At 39.9% G+C, this 18,928-nt stretch overlaps 1 protein-coding gene across 2 annotated transcripts in view; it reads right to left on the bottom strand.

Moving 5' to 3' along the window:
- The window catches only part of slc12a5a (solute carrier family 12 member 5a), a 320,066-nt gene extending 308,670 nt beyond the window's left edge, over positions 1-11,396 (bottom strand). For both annotated transcript variants that reach the window (XM_088339009.1, XM_088339007.1), the window contains exon 1: positions 11,041-11,396. In XM_088339009.1, the coding sequence (XP_088195135.1) occupies positions 11,041-11,215 (175 nt within the window). In that variant the 5' untranslated portion in view covers positions 11,216-11,396. The remainder of the gene's footprint in view (positions 1-11,040) is intronic.
- Positions 11,397-18,928: the final 7,532 nt, after the last annotated feature.

The raw sequence follows: 18,928 nt of genomic DNA on the forward strand, positions 1-18,928 counted from the left end.
TTATGTTCCCTTTTTAAGCACGCTACGCCGAGACCTCTTCGTCTGAGGATTACGTTTGTACCCTGTATGACTCTCCAGATTACCTGTGCCTTCTTGATCTGTTTACCTGATTCTACCTGCCTCCGATCCGACCTGCTTCTGTCCCACGCTACGATCTTCTCTCCAGTCCCGGTAAACTCGACCTGCTAGACTTCCGCACTCCGATTGGCTACGTGTTCCGAAGCTGTCTTCACGGCTTTGCTGCTGACGTCCGACGGCCATCGCGTCTCCCGCTAGCCCTGTACGCTTCCCTAAATAAAGAATTGTAACGAACGCTCTGGGGTTTCCTGTTCTGTTCTGGTCCTTCTGATACATTAGATAGCACTGTATTGTCTAATGCAAAAGGAAACTTGTGCCACAGACCACAGCGTAGTAGCAAGTTGACCTTAGGTAGGGATTCCACTATGTAGAAGATATAAAAATGTATCGGCCTTTAATATTTGGGGCAGGGGGGGTTGGATGAAAATTATCTTTGGCAAGATGAGTCTGTTATTTTTACTAAATAAAAGTTTTTTGTACCCTTCAGAGGCCCAAAATGCTATACACTGTCCCTTTAAGTTTTCTTAAAAAAGTAAATGCACAACCACTAGAAATTATAAGGCCTGTAAATATTTTTTATATATTTATATATTTTTTGTTATTTTTTGATTGAATTCACATAGTCCATTGGATAGTGTGTTCAACAAATACCGGGTGTCCTTAAGGTCAAACTCTTTGTGATAAAGGGTTATACAAATAAAAATGACTTGACTTGACTTTATGATAGTACTAATGTACTTGGTCTTTGCAAGACCATGGGCGAGATTGCCCAAATGATGAAAGTGTTGTGTCGCCACGGTAACATGCAGCTGACAAAGATGCAAAGCAGTTATGATGTGAAAGCTACACGGCAAAGGGAGGGAAGTTGGTGGAAGAAACAAAGATCTACTCAAAAAACGTACTCGTCTCTCAAGAAAATCGAGATGAACAAAAAGGTAACTACCTCAAATTCCGGGCTATAGAGCGCACCTGATTATAAGCCGCACCCACCACATTTTAAGAGGAAAACCGATTTTGTACTTACACAAGTCGCACCTGTATATAAGCCGAATGCGCCCACGTTAAAACATGTAACACAATCACAAAATTAGCCCAAACCCGACTTTGAGTCCCGCCATTGTAACTGAATATAAAGGACACAGTTCAAAAAACCACAGCCGGCAAAATGAACTGAAAATGATACCGGTACTTAACGTTTGATGCAGACCTGCAGAGTCCGGGTACCCGTTGAAACTAATCCAAGGAAAAAAAGTCTATATTTCCAAAGGTAACGGTGGGAAAAATATATATCCACTATTGTCCGCCGCAACAACAGGTCTCACCCACCTTTACCCCATTTCCCGTGAGCCCGCGTTTGCTCCGCCCCTCTTTTTTTAATTCGCAAAACATATCAGAATAAGTCTCTCAAATAAATACATTACAAAAATATACAGGTGCAAATACATATTATACATCGGTTACACATATTTACAAAGAGAGACGGTACACCGAGAGAGTTTTCAAAGCTTTAATTATAATATTATAACTTTCATCCTAAACCGTGCCTGTGAAGGATAGCAAAACGCTACTAGCAACACGCTCGCAATACAGTAAAGGGGTTTGTTTAAAAAAAAACATATCGTACTTGTAGAAACCACGGTAAACCGTCCTCATCTTCCTCCTTATAACTGACGTGATCAAAGTCGTTTTCCCCGGTATGGGAAAGAGACTTTGTAATATTGACGTCGTCCCACGCTCCCTTATTCAAAAACATGCTATCAACACACTCGCAAAGTGAAGTTTACGTGCAGTAGCTCTGTTTCCTTCTTTATCGGACTGCTCGTTTGCTTTTAGCTTGAAAGCTACGTCATGTGCCTTTCTTTTTGCAATTTGCATGATGAGGATATGTCTACGCTAATTTAATTTGTGCACAAGCTAAGAAGTTGCAGTCTTCCCCGGCGCATATATTCCACCGGTCTAAATCTTACCTTTTGTACTCGAGCGCCGCTGGCGGCTGTTAGAAAAATTACATAAATTGGCCGCATCACTGAATAAGCCGCAGGGTTGAAGGTTTGGGAAAAAAGTAGCGGCTTATAGTCCAGAATTTACGGTAACTTCCTAAAGGTCTGACCAGCAAGAATCTTGTGTTTCGTCCAGAGTAGTGATGAATGGACAGAATGCTGACAGTAGGGGAAAATGTAGTTCAGCATAATTATGTCTTACAATTGATGTAATGGCAATTACAAGTTATTTTGGTGAAGATTATTCTCGACAGGACTTTATTTGCATTTTAGATTTTTCTGTTGCCTTTGCATTTCAGATTTTTCTGTCTGACATTTTCAAAAGTACTTTAGTCTCCTTTTCTTTTAATGAGAATTCAATGATAAAAGTATTTGAAATCAGCAGTTAATAATATCCTGATCTCTTATTTATGTTTTCATATGATTTAAGGGGAGTCAATGCATTTGTTTGTCCTTTATTTACATATATTCAGTTTGCGGTTTTGTCCAAAAAGGGTTTTTTTGGTGCAACCCTAGTAAATGCACCCAAGCCACTCTTATGAGATGGGAGGTGGTTAAAATACAGCTATGTGCTGAGTTCTCAGAAATACATAAATAAAGCAATATAATAACCATAATTGACTGAGCTTTTATTGAGGAATTGCCATTTTAAAAGCTCCAAAAACTTGATTAAGCTGATCATTTCATTTAATCTTTAATTGAATTTAAAGATGAGAAGGAGACAGGATTTCAACAAAATCATCATCTTTATGTCTCATGTTTATTTCTAAAATACCCAAAACTCGTCCAATTTTTTCTTTCGAAAACGACATTTCCCTCTCATCGGAAACTCTCATTTCGGTCTTATTTGCAGTGGGTTTTCATGTAGTTTAAGCTAGTTTCATCAGTTGAAAACAGGTGTTGATGAAAATATTTTGTATGGTTCTCTCTGATTTGATTTCCCCCTATGTCTGCGCTCGAAAATGCCGGTCTACTGGTGACTCCGAGAGCCAAGAAGTCTGCAGGCTTGAGAGCGTTCTCCATCCGGGCCCCGGTGCTATGGAATGCCCTGCCTCCGGGGATAAGATCTGCAACCTTAATGGAAGTTTTTAAATCAAGGCTTAAGACACTTTTCTATTCCAAAGCGTATGATTGATGCCCACCTCATATTCTGTTTTGTCCTGTCTTTTTCCGACTGCCTGCCTGGTGGTGATATGAAGGAGAAGGACGATTTGAGATGAGTCAGCGGACCAGCGTTTGACCTGAAGCATGTGAACGCCTGCATGGACCAGCTGTCAGAGATTGGAAGCTGCGTCGTGGCCGTCATAGACTTTCTGGACTAGTTTACAGGCTGGGGGCGTCGCTGCTGTCATGCACTTTCCGGACAAATTTTCAACATGTTACCTAGTGTTTACTATGTTTGTGTACTGTAATGCTAAATGGAATTCACCCTGGTCATCCTGAAAGGGGGATACCCCTTGTGACGTCCTTTCTCAAAGTTTCTCTTTTTCCTCACGCTGAGGTTTTGAGCTGTTCCTTGCCCGCATGTTGGTTTAAGGTCAGGTAATTGTGTCATTGTAATCCTGTGCAGTCTTTTGAGACATTTTTTGTGATTAAGGGCTATATAAAGCGGCGCTGCCACGAGCGGCTGCCTTTTCCAGCAGCTGCCCTGTTGTTTTATTGTCTGCTCCCATCTTCGGTGTTTTTTCTTCCCGTTTTGACAACTACACTATGGATTACTTCTATCCTATGGACATGGGTTTATTCAAGGAATTTCAACTCCTTGCCCTGAAGATTTCTCGTGCCGGCGTGATGAAGGGGCCTATGGTGGAGGAAAAGCCGGAGCTAGCGAAGCGGCTAGCGGCGTTATAAGTCTTCGGTACCATCCGTAATCATGGTAAATGCGAACTCACGACCAAATAAGATCGTCGAGTGCTGGTGGAAAACATCGAAGCGCACAGGGAGCGCAGTTGCTGTGTTTTGCGGAAACGTGGCTCACGTTTAGCATTCCGGACGCTAACGTGTAGCCACCCGGAGCTACCCGGAGCAATCCGGCTTCAACGCCGCTAAACAGAGACACGAAAACCGGGGAGAATCGGAGAGGAGGCGGACTTGCTAACACGAGGTGGTGTATCCCTGGATTTTCACAAAGAAAAGTTTTCCATCTGCCGCAGGGATGTCGAAATTTTGGACTGGCGTGACGTCATCCACTTTGCTACAAGCACCCCTAGGGCATCATGTTCATCTGTTAATAAACAACATGGTAGACTGCTGGAAGTGTGAATTTCCCTACGGGGATGAATAAAGTATCTATCTATCTATCTATCTATCTATATAAATAAATTTTACTTGACTTGGTTTATGTTGATGAAATCCTCTCCAGGTTCAATAGACCAAATACTGCCAGTAGCATTGGTCTTCGAGGTGACAAACGCTATCAATAGCATCTTATCCACCACCAAGAGCCGATGGCATTACAGCAGACCTTGAAGGGTGCCTGGAACTTAATCTATCATCTCTTTCATGTCATCTGGGACGATGACGATAGTATAAAAAACTCAGACATATTTAAAATACAATAAACGTATCATATTACACGAGAAGTTGCAATTAGAAGTAGGTTCCCAAGTTCCCATGAAGACAAAATGAGTTCACTGCTGCAATACTTGACTCACCAAGAAACGAAGGAGGAGAATACTAAAGCTGTGTTAATGGGAATCCACCCGCTTAATCTTAAATGTCATTAAATGTAAAAGCCTCCTTCTGAGAAGCATAGATTCATTTGCAGAGAGACAACCACTCCCACTTAAATATGTGGGAACGTCTGCCCGTTTTCTATGCTAATCACTGCCAACGCTGATGGGTATTTGGGGGCGCCGTTCAACTTCTAATGCATTACGGCTGTGTGTTTGGCAGCGGCAGAGCGAGGCGCAGCGGAGGGAAACGGCTTTGTTTACCTCAAAGCCGAATAATGGCTCACTGCGATCAATAAGATAGGCATCACATCACACTGGAGTAGGTGACTGGGATGGTTCATTAGAAGGAAGTGCTATTTCATTCACTTTGCTTGCCCACAAGAAAACCAATACAAGAGCTGTTAAATTAAATAGATGGTATGATTAAAATGAACTTTTTTAAGCGTTATTATTGTACAACTAATAAGATTAACTACCGTAAATTCTGGACTATAGAGCGCACCTGATTATAAGCCGCACCCACCACATTTTAAGAGGATAAACGCTTTTATCCTTACACAAGCCGCACCTGTATATAAGCCGCATGCGCCCACATTAAAACATGTGACACAATCACAATATTAACCCAAACCTGACTTGGAATTCCGCGATTGTAACTGAATATAAAGCACACAGTCCAAAAATCACAGCCAGCAAAATAAATGGAAACTGAAAGCGGTACTTAACGTTTGATGCAGACCTGCAGAGTCCGGGTACCCATTGAAACTAATCCAAGGAAAAAAAGTCTATATTTCCATAGGTAAGGGTGGGAAAAATATATATCCACTATTGTCCGCCGCGACAACAGGTCTCACTCACCTTTACCCCACTTCCCGTCAGCCCGCGCTTGCTCCGCCCCTTCTTTTTGATTCGCCCGTGGAAAACATATCAGAATAAGTCTCTAAAATAAATACATTACAAAAATATACAGTTGCAAATACATACTATACATGGTTACACATATTTACAAAGAAAGACGGTACACCGAGAGAGTTTTCAAAGCTTTAATAATAATATTATAACTTTCATCCCAAACCGTGCCTGTGAAGGGTAGCAAAACGCTACTAACAACACACTCGAAACACTATTCTCGTTTGCCCGCATCCCTGCGTCCTAGACGCATCATTTTTTTAACAGAAAAATTGAAATATAAAGTCATTCATACCGTTAACATGTCTAATATTAGGCTGTTACTAACGTTAATCTCTTGGCTGTGTTGTACATCGCATTACTTTGTTAACTGGAAGTTAGGTGGCCTATTTTGTGCTAGCATTTGTACTTTGTACGTTCCTTGCTCCAGCTTTCTTCCCCCAACAATTCTGTGAATAAAAAGTGGGGTTGGTAAGTTTTGGGCAGATTTATTCAGAGATGTAAGGTGATAGGCATAACACCTCCTGCTAAATTTCTCCTACTGCGACATTTGCCTAGCGTCCTTCACAGAATGTTGAATATTTGTCAGAGTGAGTAAGCTTAGCCATAGGTCAATTACAGTAGTAAGTAGTATTGGTAGTTTGTAGAAGTTTGTTTCAGATTCAGATTCAGATATACTTTATTGTCATTCTTGTACACGTGTATACAGAACGAAATGTCGATACATCTGACCCGCACAGTTTCCTTGAATGTACAGATATAAATATGTAGTATTGAGTTGGAGTATTGAATTACTAAATAATATACTAAACAGTTATAGCTATGAAGACTATACAGTAGTGCAAAGAGTGCAAGAGGAGCAGCTGAACAGATGTGCAAAATGGGCAGTCAGGTAAACAAGTCACTATACAATAACAATAACAATGGAGTACGGTAGTGCAGAGGAGAACAGATGTGCAAAGGAGTCCGCATGACTCAATCAATCATATACTAGTTAACATGAAAATACCAGTTTTAGCAAGTCTGTGAAAAACAATTTTTTATAATATTTTAATTTGTAGAAGTTGTTTATTTTGATATTTTTTTGTCTAGTATTTCCAATTTTTGTTTTTTATTTGCACTTATTCTGATGCATCTTTGTTAATGTCAACAAAATGTGTTTCATACAAAATAATGAATACTTTGCACTCAAAAGTGAGCGATTTGTTTCAAACATTTTCAAATGAAGCCCAAAATATTGTGCGCCTTGTTTATTATAACCCACCGAATTTGGTAATTTTGGATTGAACACAAGATACTAGCTTGTTTGTTTAAAACAACCCCCCAAAATGAATAACCCCCCCAAAGACGTTATTTTTTTAAAAACAAGTAAATAAAAATTGGGTTTGCTTAAACCTCTTAGAATTTACTGACAAAAACCCATAAATTGGGTCATCTCAACTAATCGGTCATTTTCCTAAAAAAAAAGGAAAAGAAAAAAAAGGCTTGATCAGATTGCTCCTGGCCAGCCATCCTCAATTTCTTTTAGCCAAGGCACACTTATTTCATTCCAAATCTTCTAGAACATCTTCCATCTAAAATGTTAAAAAAGTAAATCACAGCACAAAGTTTTTTTTTTAATTACTTCACAAAATAAAGTCTCACTTATCATTTCTCTTCACTTTACATCAGGAGGGAATGCAGGTTATACTGAAAATAATATTCTTTAAGGTAACATTTGTTTTGTGTATTTAACCTGTTTCTCAAGTTTTAATATATTTCAATGGTTTTTTTCTAAAACCAAATGCTAAAGATAGATAGATAGATAGATAGATAGATAGATAGATAGATAGATAGATAGATAGATAGATAGATAGATAGATAGATAGATAGATAGATAGATAGATAGATAGATAGATAGATAGATAGATAGATAGATAGATAGATAGATAGATAGATAGATAGATAGATAGATAGATAGATAGATAGATAGATAGATAGATAGATAGATAGATAGATAGATAGATAGATAGATAGATAGATAGATAGATAGATAGATAGATAGATAGATAGATAGATAGATAGATAGATACTTTATTCATCCCCGCATGGAAATTCACATTTCCAGCAGCATCCCTGTGCTGAGAACAATAAGATAATAAAGCAAAAGGAATACAATATACAAATACCCAATGTGACGTGCTAATACCCACTGTAGCGTGTTGTATAGAGTATTTAAATAGTGCTACATAAAATACACACTGCAATAAAAGTACGGTAATATGCAATGTAGGGGGTGTGGTTTAATGTGGGCCTTTACTCCGCCGGGTGGAGTTAAAGAGCCTCATGGCATGAGGAAAAAGATCTCTTTAGTCTGTCCGTGGTACAAGACAGTGACAGCAGTCTGTCGCTGAAGCTGCTCTTCTGTCTGGAGATAACGCTGTGTAGTGGATGTGATAAAATGAAATGATGTGCTAGTGAAACATTTTCTATGTTCTAATATAGTTTATGGTTTGTTTTGTAAAGTAAGAAAATTATTAATCAAATCTGCCAAAATACATGCAAATTTTGCACATTATTTGGTTTATTTTTATTATTTTTTTTTAAATGGTGTCCAAATTGGGCACATTATTTGATTAATTTGATCAAACAAAATAAATATAGTATTAAATATATTTCTCATGATCAGATAATCAGCATATTAAAAAAAAATAGTCATCTGCTGCCAAATACTAATATTGGAAGAATGATACAGGTATCCTGCTGATCTGTGGAATAACAAAGATACTGAGCAATGAATGGCATTGGGCAATTTCCTGCAGCAGACTAGACAATGTCTAAAGGCACAGAAGTTTTGCTCTGGCACACTGAATAAAAAAACAACAACGGTTAAAAACAACCCTAGAAAATTCTGAATTACACTGTACAAAAAACCCTTAAAAGGATTCCGCCATTTTGTTTAAAGCAAGTCAAAAAAATTCTGGTTAAACCCCTTAATCCAAACAACGTGTTGCTGTTTTTTAAGGTCAAGATCAGGTGACAAAATTTACTTGAGGGCATCCAGAGCTAATCGGAGTGAGGTCGAGCCCTCTTGGTTTTCCGCGAGAAAAATGCTGATAAAAACATGCATTATATATAATAAAATATAGGCTGTATGCCATTATCAGCCCGACAAAATGATAAAAAGCTTGCAAATCCTTAACCTAAGGCAAGGCCGCATAAGACATAGATGGTTGTTCACAATTGCATAAAATTGTATTGAATGCAACGGCAATTTAACCTAGATCACATCGGGGAGAGCGCCTGACCCTATCCACTCGACCACTAGGGATCGAGAGGTATGGGTTGGTTTTCAGGGCCGATACTGATTATAAGTATAAAGAGGCCAATAAGTCTCATCTCATCTCATCTCATCTCATTAGCCTTACCGCTTATCCTCAGTAGGGTCGCGGGAGTGCTGGAGCCCATCCCAGCGATCATCGGGCAGTGGGCAGGGGACACCCTGAACTGGTTGCCAGCCAATCGCAGGGCACACAGGGACAGACAACTCATTCGCTCATTCACACCTAGGGACAATTTGGACCGGCCAATTCACCTGAAATGCATGTTTTTGGAATGTGGGAGGAAACCGGAGTGCCCGGAGGAAACCCACGCAAGCACGGGGAGAACATACAAACTCCGCACAGGAAGTCTGGAGCTGGATTTGAACCCACGCAGGAGGTTCCCAAGACATGAACTGTGCCGCACATGCGCTAACCACTGCGCCGCCGTGCTGCCCAAAGAGGTCAATGAGTGATATGTAAAATCAAAGTTTTTCTGTAAAAGCTTAAAAATGGGCATAATATTGTTTTATAATGCAAAAAGAAAGAAACTCATTTTTCCAGAATGTATGACATTTCTAAATTGAATTGCAAAAAAATATATACAGTGGAACCTCGGTTTTCGAACGCCTCTGAGTTCGAACAAATCGGAGTCCGACCAAAAATTTCGAGAAATTCTTGCTTCGCTGTTCGGTCAAAAAATCGGAGTGCGAACGCCGGTAAAAATTAAATTAAATGAGCTGCATTTATATAGCGCTTTTTAAGTCAATGACTTCTCAAAGCGCTTTACAGTGTGCTTCACATTTCCCAATAGCGGCCATGATCTGTGCAGCCATGTAAGGCGCTAACCTGCTTATTGGGGGTATTGGAGGTTCAGTGTCTTACCCAAGGACACTTTGACATGTAACACGGACAAGCCGGGATTCGAACTGGGATCCCTTAATCCCAAAACGATCGCTCTACCACCTGAGTAGTAGTAGTAGTAGTAGTTGTAGTAGTAGCGGTAATGTGTGAGTGCGTACGCTAGGGTGCGATGCTGAGTGGCGTACGGGTGTTTTAGCGCCTTATTATGCCTCCGAAGAAAGTCAGTGCAAGCAGCAAAGTTGCTACAGGTGAAAAAAGAAAAGTAGTGCGTACAACTATTGCATTTAAGAAAGAAATAATAGCAAAATATGAAGGAGGTGTGCGAGTTTCGGATTTTGCTAGTGAATACAGCATGGCTAAATCTACAATCAGTACGATACTAAAGAATAAGGAGGCTGGGAAATCTAGTGATGGGGCTAAGGGTGTAAGTGCTATAAGCAAGCAACGGCCGCAAGTTTTGGAAGAGGTTGAAAAACTTTTGATGATTTTTCTCTCCCCACCGTCCACCTGCGTCTTCTGCTGACCACCACAAAGGTAAGAAATCCTATTCCTAACTATTTTCTTTATTCTTTTTTTTTTATTTTTACACGTTCATGTTAGCGTAATCTATTACGTACGATTAGCCTGGGTTAGCTTTACGTTAAACATTCACGGTAAACATTCAGGGTGTTGGAACGGATTAAAACGATTTACATTATTTTTAATGGGAAAAATGATTTCGGTGATCGAACAAATCGGTTTTCGAACAGGGTTCTGGAACGGATTATGGTCGAGAACCGAGGTTCCACTGTATTCACTGCACAAATTGTCTTTTGTATTTCTATATAGTTTGTCTCGCTATGAGTAAAGAGGTTCTGCTTTGTGTTGTCAGGTTTATTAACGTGTAATAAGTGGAATTGCAATGATTAAGGGACAAATTCCTTAGCTGAGGTGAATTGTAATGTTATTTTTGACTGAAAAATATGAATGTGGAATGGTCCATTTTTGACAACATTTGGGTTATCATCTACACAGGTGTTTCTGTATTGTATTTTAATTATTTTTCCCCCTTTTTAAAAATAACCCTATAAAAAATCACTCAAATTAAAAAAAAACGTTGTGTTTCATTATCGTCTAGACGCCCAGACGGTGACCTTCCCGTGGCCCAATCCATTTTTAAAACCCCCGACATCTGTGCTAGCATGTAGCCAGTAGCCGCGCGGCTGTCCGTCCTACCTTTCAGCGTCACCACCGTGGACGTAGCCGGTTCTGCTCTTTCGGGCCCGGCTTCTTCCTCCGCCTCCGGTCCGCTCGCTTGTTTGTCGCCCTCAAAGATGAGGTTGTCCTCCCCCTGGATGTCCGCGGGGAGCCCGACGTTGTCGCTTTTGGAGACGGTGAACCTCTGGCTCATGGCTGAGACGGCGACGCTGGGGGTCTTTTACGCGAGATTTGGGTTGATCTAATCTAGATTTTGACTCCGGAGGAAGTGGTCCTCACCCCGGTTCCGTTTGGACCCCTCAGCGTGTGAGCAGCACCCGGGAGAAGGTTCGGTCCTCTTCAGGTGAGAAGATGCTCAGCACACCGAGACATCAACCGGTGTCCGTTAGCTCGGTAGCGAGGCAACCGGGTCCTAACGCCGGTGTAATTAAGAGAAATGCATCCCTGCCGAGATTTGCATCACCTCGCTACTATAAGCACTTTTACCTCGTTTTATCTCACTTTTATATCACTTTTCGGGAATGTAATGACGAACATATATCCAAAACCACTTCGTCTTGCATTTGTTGGGAATATAATCAGGGTTGGATAGGGTTACTTTAACTGGATTACTTTTAATGACATTTGGATTACTCCAATACCAAATATGCTAATAAAAGACAAATATACTAAATATGAATAAAATTACAGAATTTTGTGCAGGCTTGGGGAGTAACGGAACACATGGAACGGCAAAAATGATGTTGGCAAGCTGTTTGGATCTATTTTCATTTTGTTTCTGTCGCATTTTATGTTAGTTTTGCCAGAGATCAAAGAAATCAAAGCCAGGAGAGAAAGCTTTCCACGTGTTGTGAGTCAAGTCAAGTCATTTTTATTTGTATAGCCCTTAATCACAAAGAGTCTCAAAGGGCTTCACTGGCAGGGTTGGGTTGGGTTACTTTAACTAGATTACTTTGAACTACTTTTGGATTACTCCACTACCAAACATGCTAATAAAAGACAAAAGAAACGAAATATGAATAAACACGTGGTAAGCTTTCTCTCCCGGCTTTGATCTCCGGCAAAACTAACATAAAATGCGACAGAAACAAAATGAAAATAAATCCAAACAGCTTGCCAACATCATTTTTGCCGTTCCATGTCTTCCGTTACTCCCCGAGCCTGCACAAAATATAGTCATTTTATTCATATTTTGTTTCTTTTGTCTTTTTTTAGCATATTTGCTATTGGAGTAATCCAAAAGTCATTGTAAATTCTCCAGTTAAAGTAACCCTACCCAACCCTGTATAATACAACTTAAAGCAGTCCGTCTTTGTATTTGTTTTGAATGTAATCGTACGGCAATGCACACCGTATATACCGTAAATTCCGGACTATAAGCCGCTACTTTTTTCCCAAATGTTCAGCCCTGCGGCTTATTCAGTGAAGGGGCCAATATATGGAATTTTTCTAACGGCCACCAACGGCGCTGGAGTATAAAGGGTAAGATTAAGACCAGTAAAATATGTGCGCCAAGAAAGACTGCAACCTCCAAGGTTATGCATACATTGTCTGCATACAGTGTCTGTTAAGTAAAGGTACGTTCCGATAATCAGGAAGACGCCCTTGATGGCGATATTTATGAGGAGGAAGTTGAGGACGATTAACCGTGAATTTCAAAATTACAGGTTGCTTTTGATTTGACAGGCACATTTGATGCATTGCGAGCGTGATCCTACTAGCGTGTTGGTACCTTTCAAAGGCACGGTTTGGGATGAAAGTTATATTATTATTATTAAAGCTTTGAAAACTCTCCCGGTGTACCGTCTTTCATCGTAAATATGTGTAACCATGTATAATATGTATTTGCAATTGTATATTTTTGTAATGTATTTATTTTAGAGATTTATTCTGTTATGTGTTCTACGGGCCAATCAAAAAGAAGGGGTGGAGTAAACGCGGGCTGATGGGAATTGGGGTAAAGCTGAGTTACCGGTAGATCTGTCTGTTGTCGCAGCGGACAATAGTGGATATATTTTTCCCACCCTTCACTTTGGAAATATACATTTTGTTTCCTTGGATTACTTTCAACGGGACCCGGACTTTACAAGTCTGCATCATACGTTAATTATGGGTATTATTTTCTATTTATGATGCTGACTGTAGTTCTAGGAATTTGCACTATTGACTCTAAGATTGTGTCGCTAGGAGGCTAAGACCTTGACTTAGCCTCTTGGCTGGGAGCAAGTGTCTCGGTCTATTGTCTTTGTAATGCATTATGATTTGACGAATAATGGACAATTGATAAAGAATATAGAACAATTAATCTCTACAAAATCACAACCGTGGAGCTCAAACCTTGATCTGAGTTAAATTTGTGATTGTGTCATAAGTTTCAATGCGGGCGCACGCGGCTTATACACAGGAGCGGCTTGTGTAAGAACAAAAGTGGAAAATCACTTAAAAAGTGGTGGGTGCGGCTTATAATCGGGTGCACTCTATAGTCCGGAATTTACGGTAAATCACTTTTGAGAGCTGTTATGCTCTACCGTAAAGCTTATTATGCAGAAATAAGCTTTCTGGTAGAGTGCATAACGGTTTCAATACGAGCGATTTGAATAGAAAAAGGCAAAATAAACATGTTACCTGCTCAAAAGTGATTTATATACGGTGTGCATTACCGTTCGATTACATTCACATCAAATACAAAGAAGGAATGGTTTAAGTTTTATTACATTCCCAACAAATGCAAGACGAAGTGGTTTTGGTTATATATTCGCCATGACATTCCCAAAAAGTGATATAAAAGTGAGATAAAACGAGGTAAGAGTGGTTGTTGTAGCGAGGGGATGCAAATCTCGGCAGGGATGCATTTCTCGGCATAACGCCGGCTCAACGGGACCCGAAATGCGCGTAAAGGTGCTCTTTATTTACAAAGTGCTGATCAAAACTTGCGATACTAAACTATATAGTATAAAGCCTTGTGTAATGGATGCAGTGGCATTTTTAACACGTTTTGAGTCATTCAACGTTGCTGAGGTTGGCGTTGCTATGCAACCACATCACCTCTCAAGAGTCAAGCCAGAGGTGGTGAGAGCATGTATCCACAAGGTTGGGTAGGGTTACTTTAACTTGAATACTTTCAATTACTTTTGGATGACTCCAATACCAAATATGCGAATAAAAGACAAAAGAAACTAAATATGAATAAAATAATGACTCACAACACGTGGTAAGCTTTCTCTCCTGGCTTTGATCTCTTTGATCTCCGGCAAAACTAACATAAAATGCGACAGAAACTAAATGAAAATAAATCCAAACAGATTGCCAACATCATTTTTGCCGTTCCATGTGTTCCGTTACTCCCCAAGCCTGCACAAAATTTTGTAAATTAATTCATATTTAGTTTATTTTGTCTTTTATTAGCATATTTGGTATTGGAGGAATCCAAAAGTAATTGAAAGTAATCCAGTTAAAGTAACCCTACCCAACCCTGTGTATCCATACATGTCAACCTGTACGTTTTTGCCGTACAAAGTACGTTTATCATGCATTTTAAGACGTTTACGACGTATGAGAAAATCTTTACGGAAAAACGCAAATTTGTCAATGACGGGTACCATCCGGTATACACCAACTATCACAAAACGGCAAATCAATCAAGTCAAACGCGTTTGCCGCGGTAGCCTCTCTCGGTATTGTTTTTTTTCCGTTGCGAACGAAGCGAGCGGTATGATGTAATGAAAGGAAGTCCGTCTCTTTTTAGAAAACCGGCTTTTTCGTCTCAACTCATTAAAGAGAGCCGGCTCTCCAACGGCTCACTTGCTTTGATGCATTATGTAACGAATTATGATGTTGCTTAAAGAGGTTAAGAAAAAAAGGAAGTATAAAATGAGAACATAAAAAAAGACAGGTTTGTGGTTATCCCTTTAATCAGTATATTACCAACAATAATTGAATGCAGAAAATGAATTCATAATTTGAATAAGAAAATGTATTATTCTACCTAATTCTATTTGCATGTATTTTTCCTTCTACAGTGAACGTCCAAGCGACTTCATTTTTGAACCTTTTTTTATAATAAACAGGGATCAGAATTTTCCGCGGATCCGCGGATTTCCGCTGTTTTTGAACCCCAAAGGCATTCCGACTTTTTTACTTTTTCTCTTGCGTAGCAAACAAATTCCAAATCCGACTGTCTCACTCTTTCCTTTATTGCTCTGGCGCACCCTGGCGGCCGTTAGAAAAATTGGCCGCATTGTTGCTCAAGCTGCAGGGACTGAACTGCATTTGAACTTATCTTGCAGTATTTACAAAAAAATCAGTTATGTGGGCAAATTATTTTAATCTTCTAAAAATGTTACTTGAATGATAAATATAAGCATGGTTTTGGACAAGTAAATTGCCTAAAACCCAGGGGCTTGGGGGGGGGGGGGGTGTTAGCGCGGGGGGGGGTCTTCGCCCTGCTTTATTCCTGGACCCTGGCTATTTCAGCTGAAAATGAAAATCTCCATTCTGATCCCTGAATAAACCTCATTCATCTCGAGCAACTCAGGATCTCACAACAAAATGTTCATTAACAATATATATGATATAACAAAACACATGTACCTTATACCATGTTAAACATCAATAAACACGTTTAAAAAAATAGATGGTGTAAGATTATTTTGTATTTTGTAAGGGAAAATACGACAGTTTGTAAGGGCATGGAGCCCTGGAGCTTGACAGGTATGTGTATCATTTAATTTATTACATTCTTTTGACGGTTTCATTTTTTGAATGGAGCGTTTAGATTTGTGTAATTCCTGTTTAGTATTTCTCTATTTCGACGAAACCTCATCCTTGTTGCGCAAAGAGTACGCTAGGGGACGCTATTTATCCATTCCTCTTGCGTCTAGTAATTGAATGAAGAGGAACTTTGACGTAAGGGCTTTACCCTACTGTTGTCCTCATTTTTAGCTAGACAGCTTACATTTTTCTAATGTGTTGAACTAATCTTTCCTTTTTTTTATTGTTAAACATTAGTTTAACTTTAACAAAAGTTAAACTTGCAAGGGTGTCCAACTCATTTTAACTCGGGGGCTGGACTAGTAGATTAAAAAGAAAAAGAGAGATAAAGAAATAAGAGAGAGAGGGAGGGAAAAGAAAAGAGAGAACGGGACAAAGAAATAGAGAGAGGGAGTGAACGTGAGAAACAAAAGAGATAAAAAGAGAAGTCGTGAGAGAGGGGGAAAAGGGGGAGGAAGAAAGAAATCCAAAGAGAAATAGAGAGAAAGAAGGAGAGAAAAGAGAAAAGAAAGCGTGAAGGGTAGGAAGAGAGAAAGAGAAAGAGAGAAAAGGAAAAATTGAAGTTACAGCAAAAGAAGTTAAAAAAGACACAGAGAGAGAAAGAGACAGAGAGTGGGAGAAAAGGGGGTAGAGGAGAGAGAGAGAGAGAGAGAGAGAGAGAGAGAGAGAGAGAGAGAGAGAGAGAGAGAGAGAGAGAGAGAGAGAGAGAGAGAGAAATAAATAAAAGTACAGTGTCTTTGTGAGAGGCACCTGGCTTTGGCAACATCAAGTTGACATAGTTCAACCAGCAGCTTGTTTTTATCTTGCGCTTCTCTGAGTGTTATCTCGTGGGCCGCCTGTTTGACACCTGTGAGTTAAAGGAATGATCATTTAGGGGATGTTTTATGGGTTTTTAACAACACAGTGGCAAGTCATTTTGACCTAAGGACAACATGAGGATTAAGATGGTGAGAAAGCATTTTAAAACTGGGTTTCAATATTGTTTCAGATCCTGTTGACAATTTGCATTTAGAATTTTCAAATAACAGGTAGGGACCATGCATTTCACACTTAGGCCTTCAGTAATGTCCTACTTCGTCAACAAAAATCCATCCAAATACCATCGTTTAGGGCACATGTGTCAAACAGGCGGCCCGCGGGCCGGATCAGGCCCGCTAAGGGATTGATTGAATCCGGCCCGCGGGACAAAACTCAGAGAAGCGCAAGAGAAAAACAAGCTGCAGGTTGAAGTATGTCAACTTGATGTTGCCAAAGCCAGGTGCCTCTCACGAAGACACCTAGTGGTCAAATTATACACTCTGTGGATTATTTTCATTATTTTACTCAACGACTACTCTCTCTCTCTCTCTTTCTCTCTCTTCCACCCCTTTTTTCCTTCTCTCTCTCTCTTCCACCCCTTTTCTCCTTTTCTCTGTCTCTGTCTCTTTCATTCTCTGTCTTTTTAACTTCTTTTGCTCTAACTTTTTTCCTTTTCTCTCTTTCTCTCTTCCTACCCTTCGCGCTTTCTTTTCTCTCCTTCTGTCTTTCTATTCCTCTTTGGATTTCTTTCTTCCTCTCCCTTTTTCCCCCTCTCTCACGACTTCTCTTTTCATCTCTTTTGTTTCTCACACTCTCTCCCTCTCTCTTTCTTTGTCCCGCCCTCTCTTTCTCTTATGCCTTAATCTCTCTTTTTCTTTCTCTTTCTCTTTAATCTACTAGTCCGGCCCCCGACAGAATATTTGTTCTATCGTGTGGCCCCCGAGTCAAAATGAGTTTGACACCCCTGGTTTAGGGAATCGCGGTTCACGAAACCCTACACAAAAGGACACTGCGCACAGCGAGTCACATTTCCTGAATCGTGTACAACACAGGCTATTTCCAGGGTTGGGTAGGGTTACTTTAACTTGATTACTTTCAATTACTTTTGGATTACTCCAATACGAAATATACTCCCCAAGCCTGCACAAAATGTAGTCATTTTATTTATATTTAGCTTATTTTGTCTTTTATTAGCATATTTGGTATTGGAGTAATCCAAAAGTAATTGGAAATAATTAAGTTAAAGTAACCCTACCCAACCCTGGCTATTTCCCTAAACATGTACATATCAATAAACCCGAGTCAGAAGTTAAAATGTAAAACTATACACAATAATGCAAACATTTGAGTATAAGAGAATTCAAAATTACAGTGAAACCTCGGTTTTCGAACGCCTCTCAGTTCGGACAAATCGGTGTTCGACCAAAAATTTCGAGAAATTTTTGCTTCGCTGTTCGGTCAAAAAATCGGAGTTCGAACGCCGGTACGCTAGGGTGCGATGCTCAGCGGCGTACGGGTGTTTTAGCCCCTAATTATGCCTCCGAAGAAGGTCGGTGCAAGCAGGACAGGTGAAAAAAAAAACAAGTTGTTCGTCCAACTATTGCCTTTAAGAAAGACATAATAGCTAAATATGAAAGAGGTGCACGAATTTCCAATCTTGCTAGTGAATACAGCATGGCTAAATCTACGTACGATAGTAAAGAATAAGGAGGCTGTGAAATCGAGTGATGCGGCTAATGACGTTAGCGCTATAAGCAAGCAACTGCCGCAAGTCTTGGAAGAGGTTGAAAAACTTTTGATGTTTTTTCTCTCCCCACCGTCCACCTGCGTCTTCTGCTGACCACCACAAAGGTAAGAAATCCTATTCATAATTATTTTTTTTATCCTTTTTTTTATTTTTACACGTTCATGTTTGCGTAATCTTTCGTACGGAAGATCACGCTAACGCGAACGTACGATTAGCCTGGGTTAGCTTTATGATTCGAGGTAAACATTCAGGGTGTTGGAACGGAGCACAAAATTCAGGGTGTTGGAACGGAGCCCCCTTTCCAATGAAGCGCTAGCCACTTGTGGTGCTAAATGACTTGTAAACGACCAGATTTTTTTATTTTTACGCGTTCATGTTAGCGTAATCTTTCGAAGATTACGATAACGCGAACGTACGATTAGCCTGGGTTAGCTTCATGTTTACGTTCATGGTAAACATTCAGGGTGTTGGAACGATTTTACATTACTTTTAATGGGAAAAAAGATTTTCGATGATCGATCAAATCGGTTTTCGAACAGGGTTCTGGAACGGATTATGGTCGAGAACCGAGGTTCCACTGTACTCAGAATG

The sequence above is a fragment of the Urocampus carinirostris genome, chromosome 6 (assembly GCF_059441175.1).
Source record: "Urocampus carinirostris isolate Australia breed hairy pipefish chromosome 6, RoL_Ucar_1.0, whole genome shotgun sequence".
In the NCBI taxonomy this organism is placed as follows: Eukaryota; Metazoa; Chordata; class Actinopteri; order Syngnathiformes; family Syngnathidae; genus Urocampus; species Urocampus carinirostris.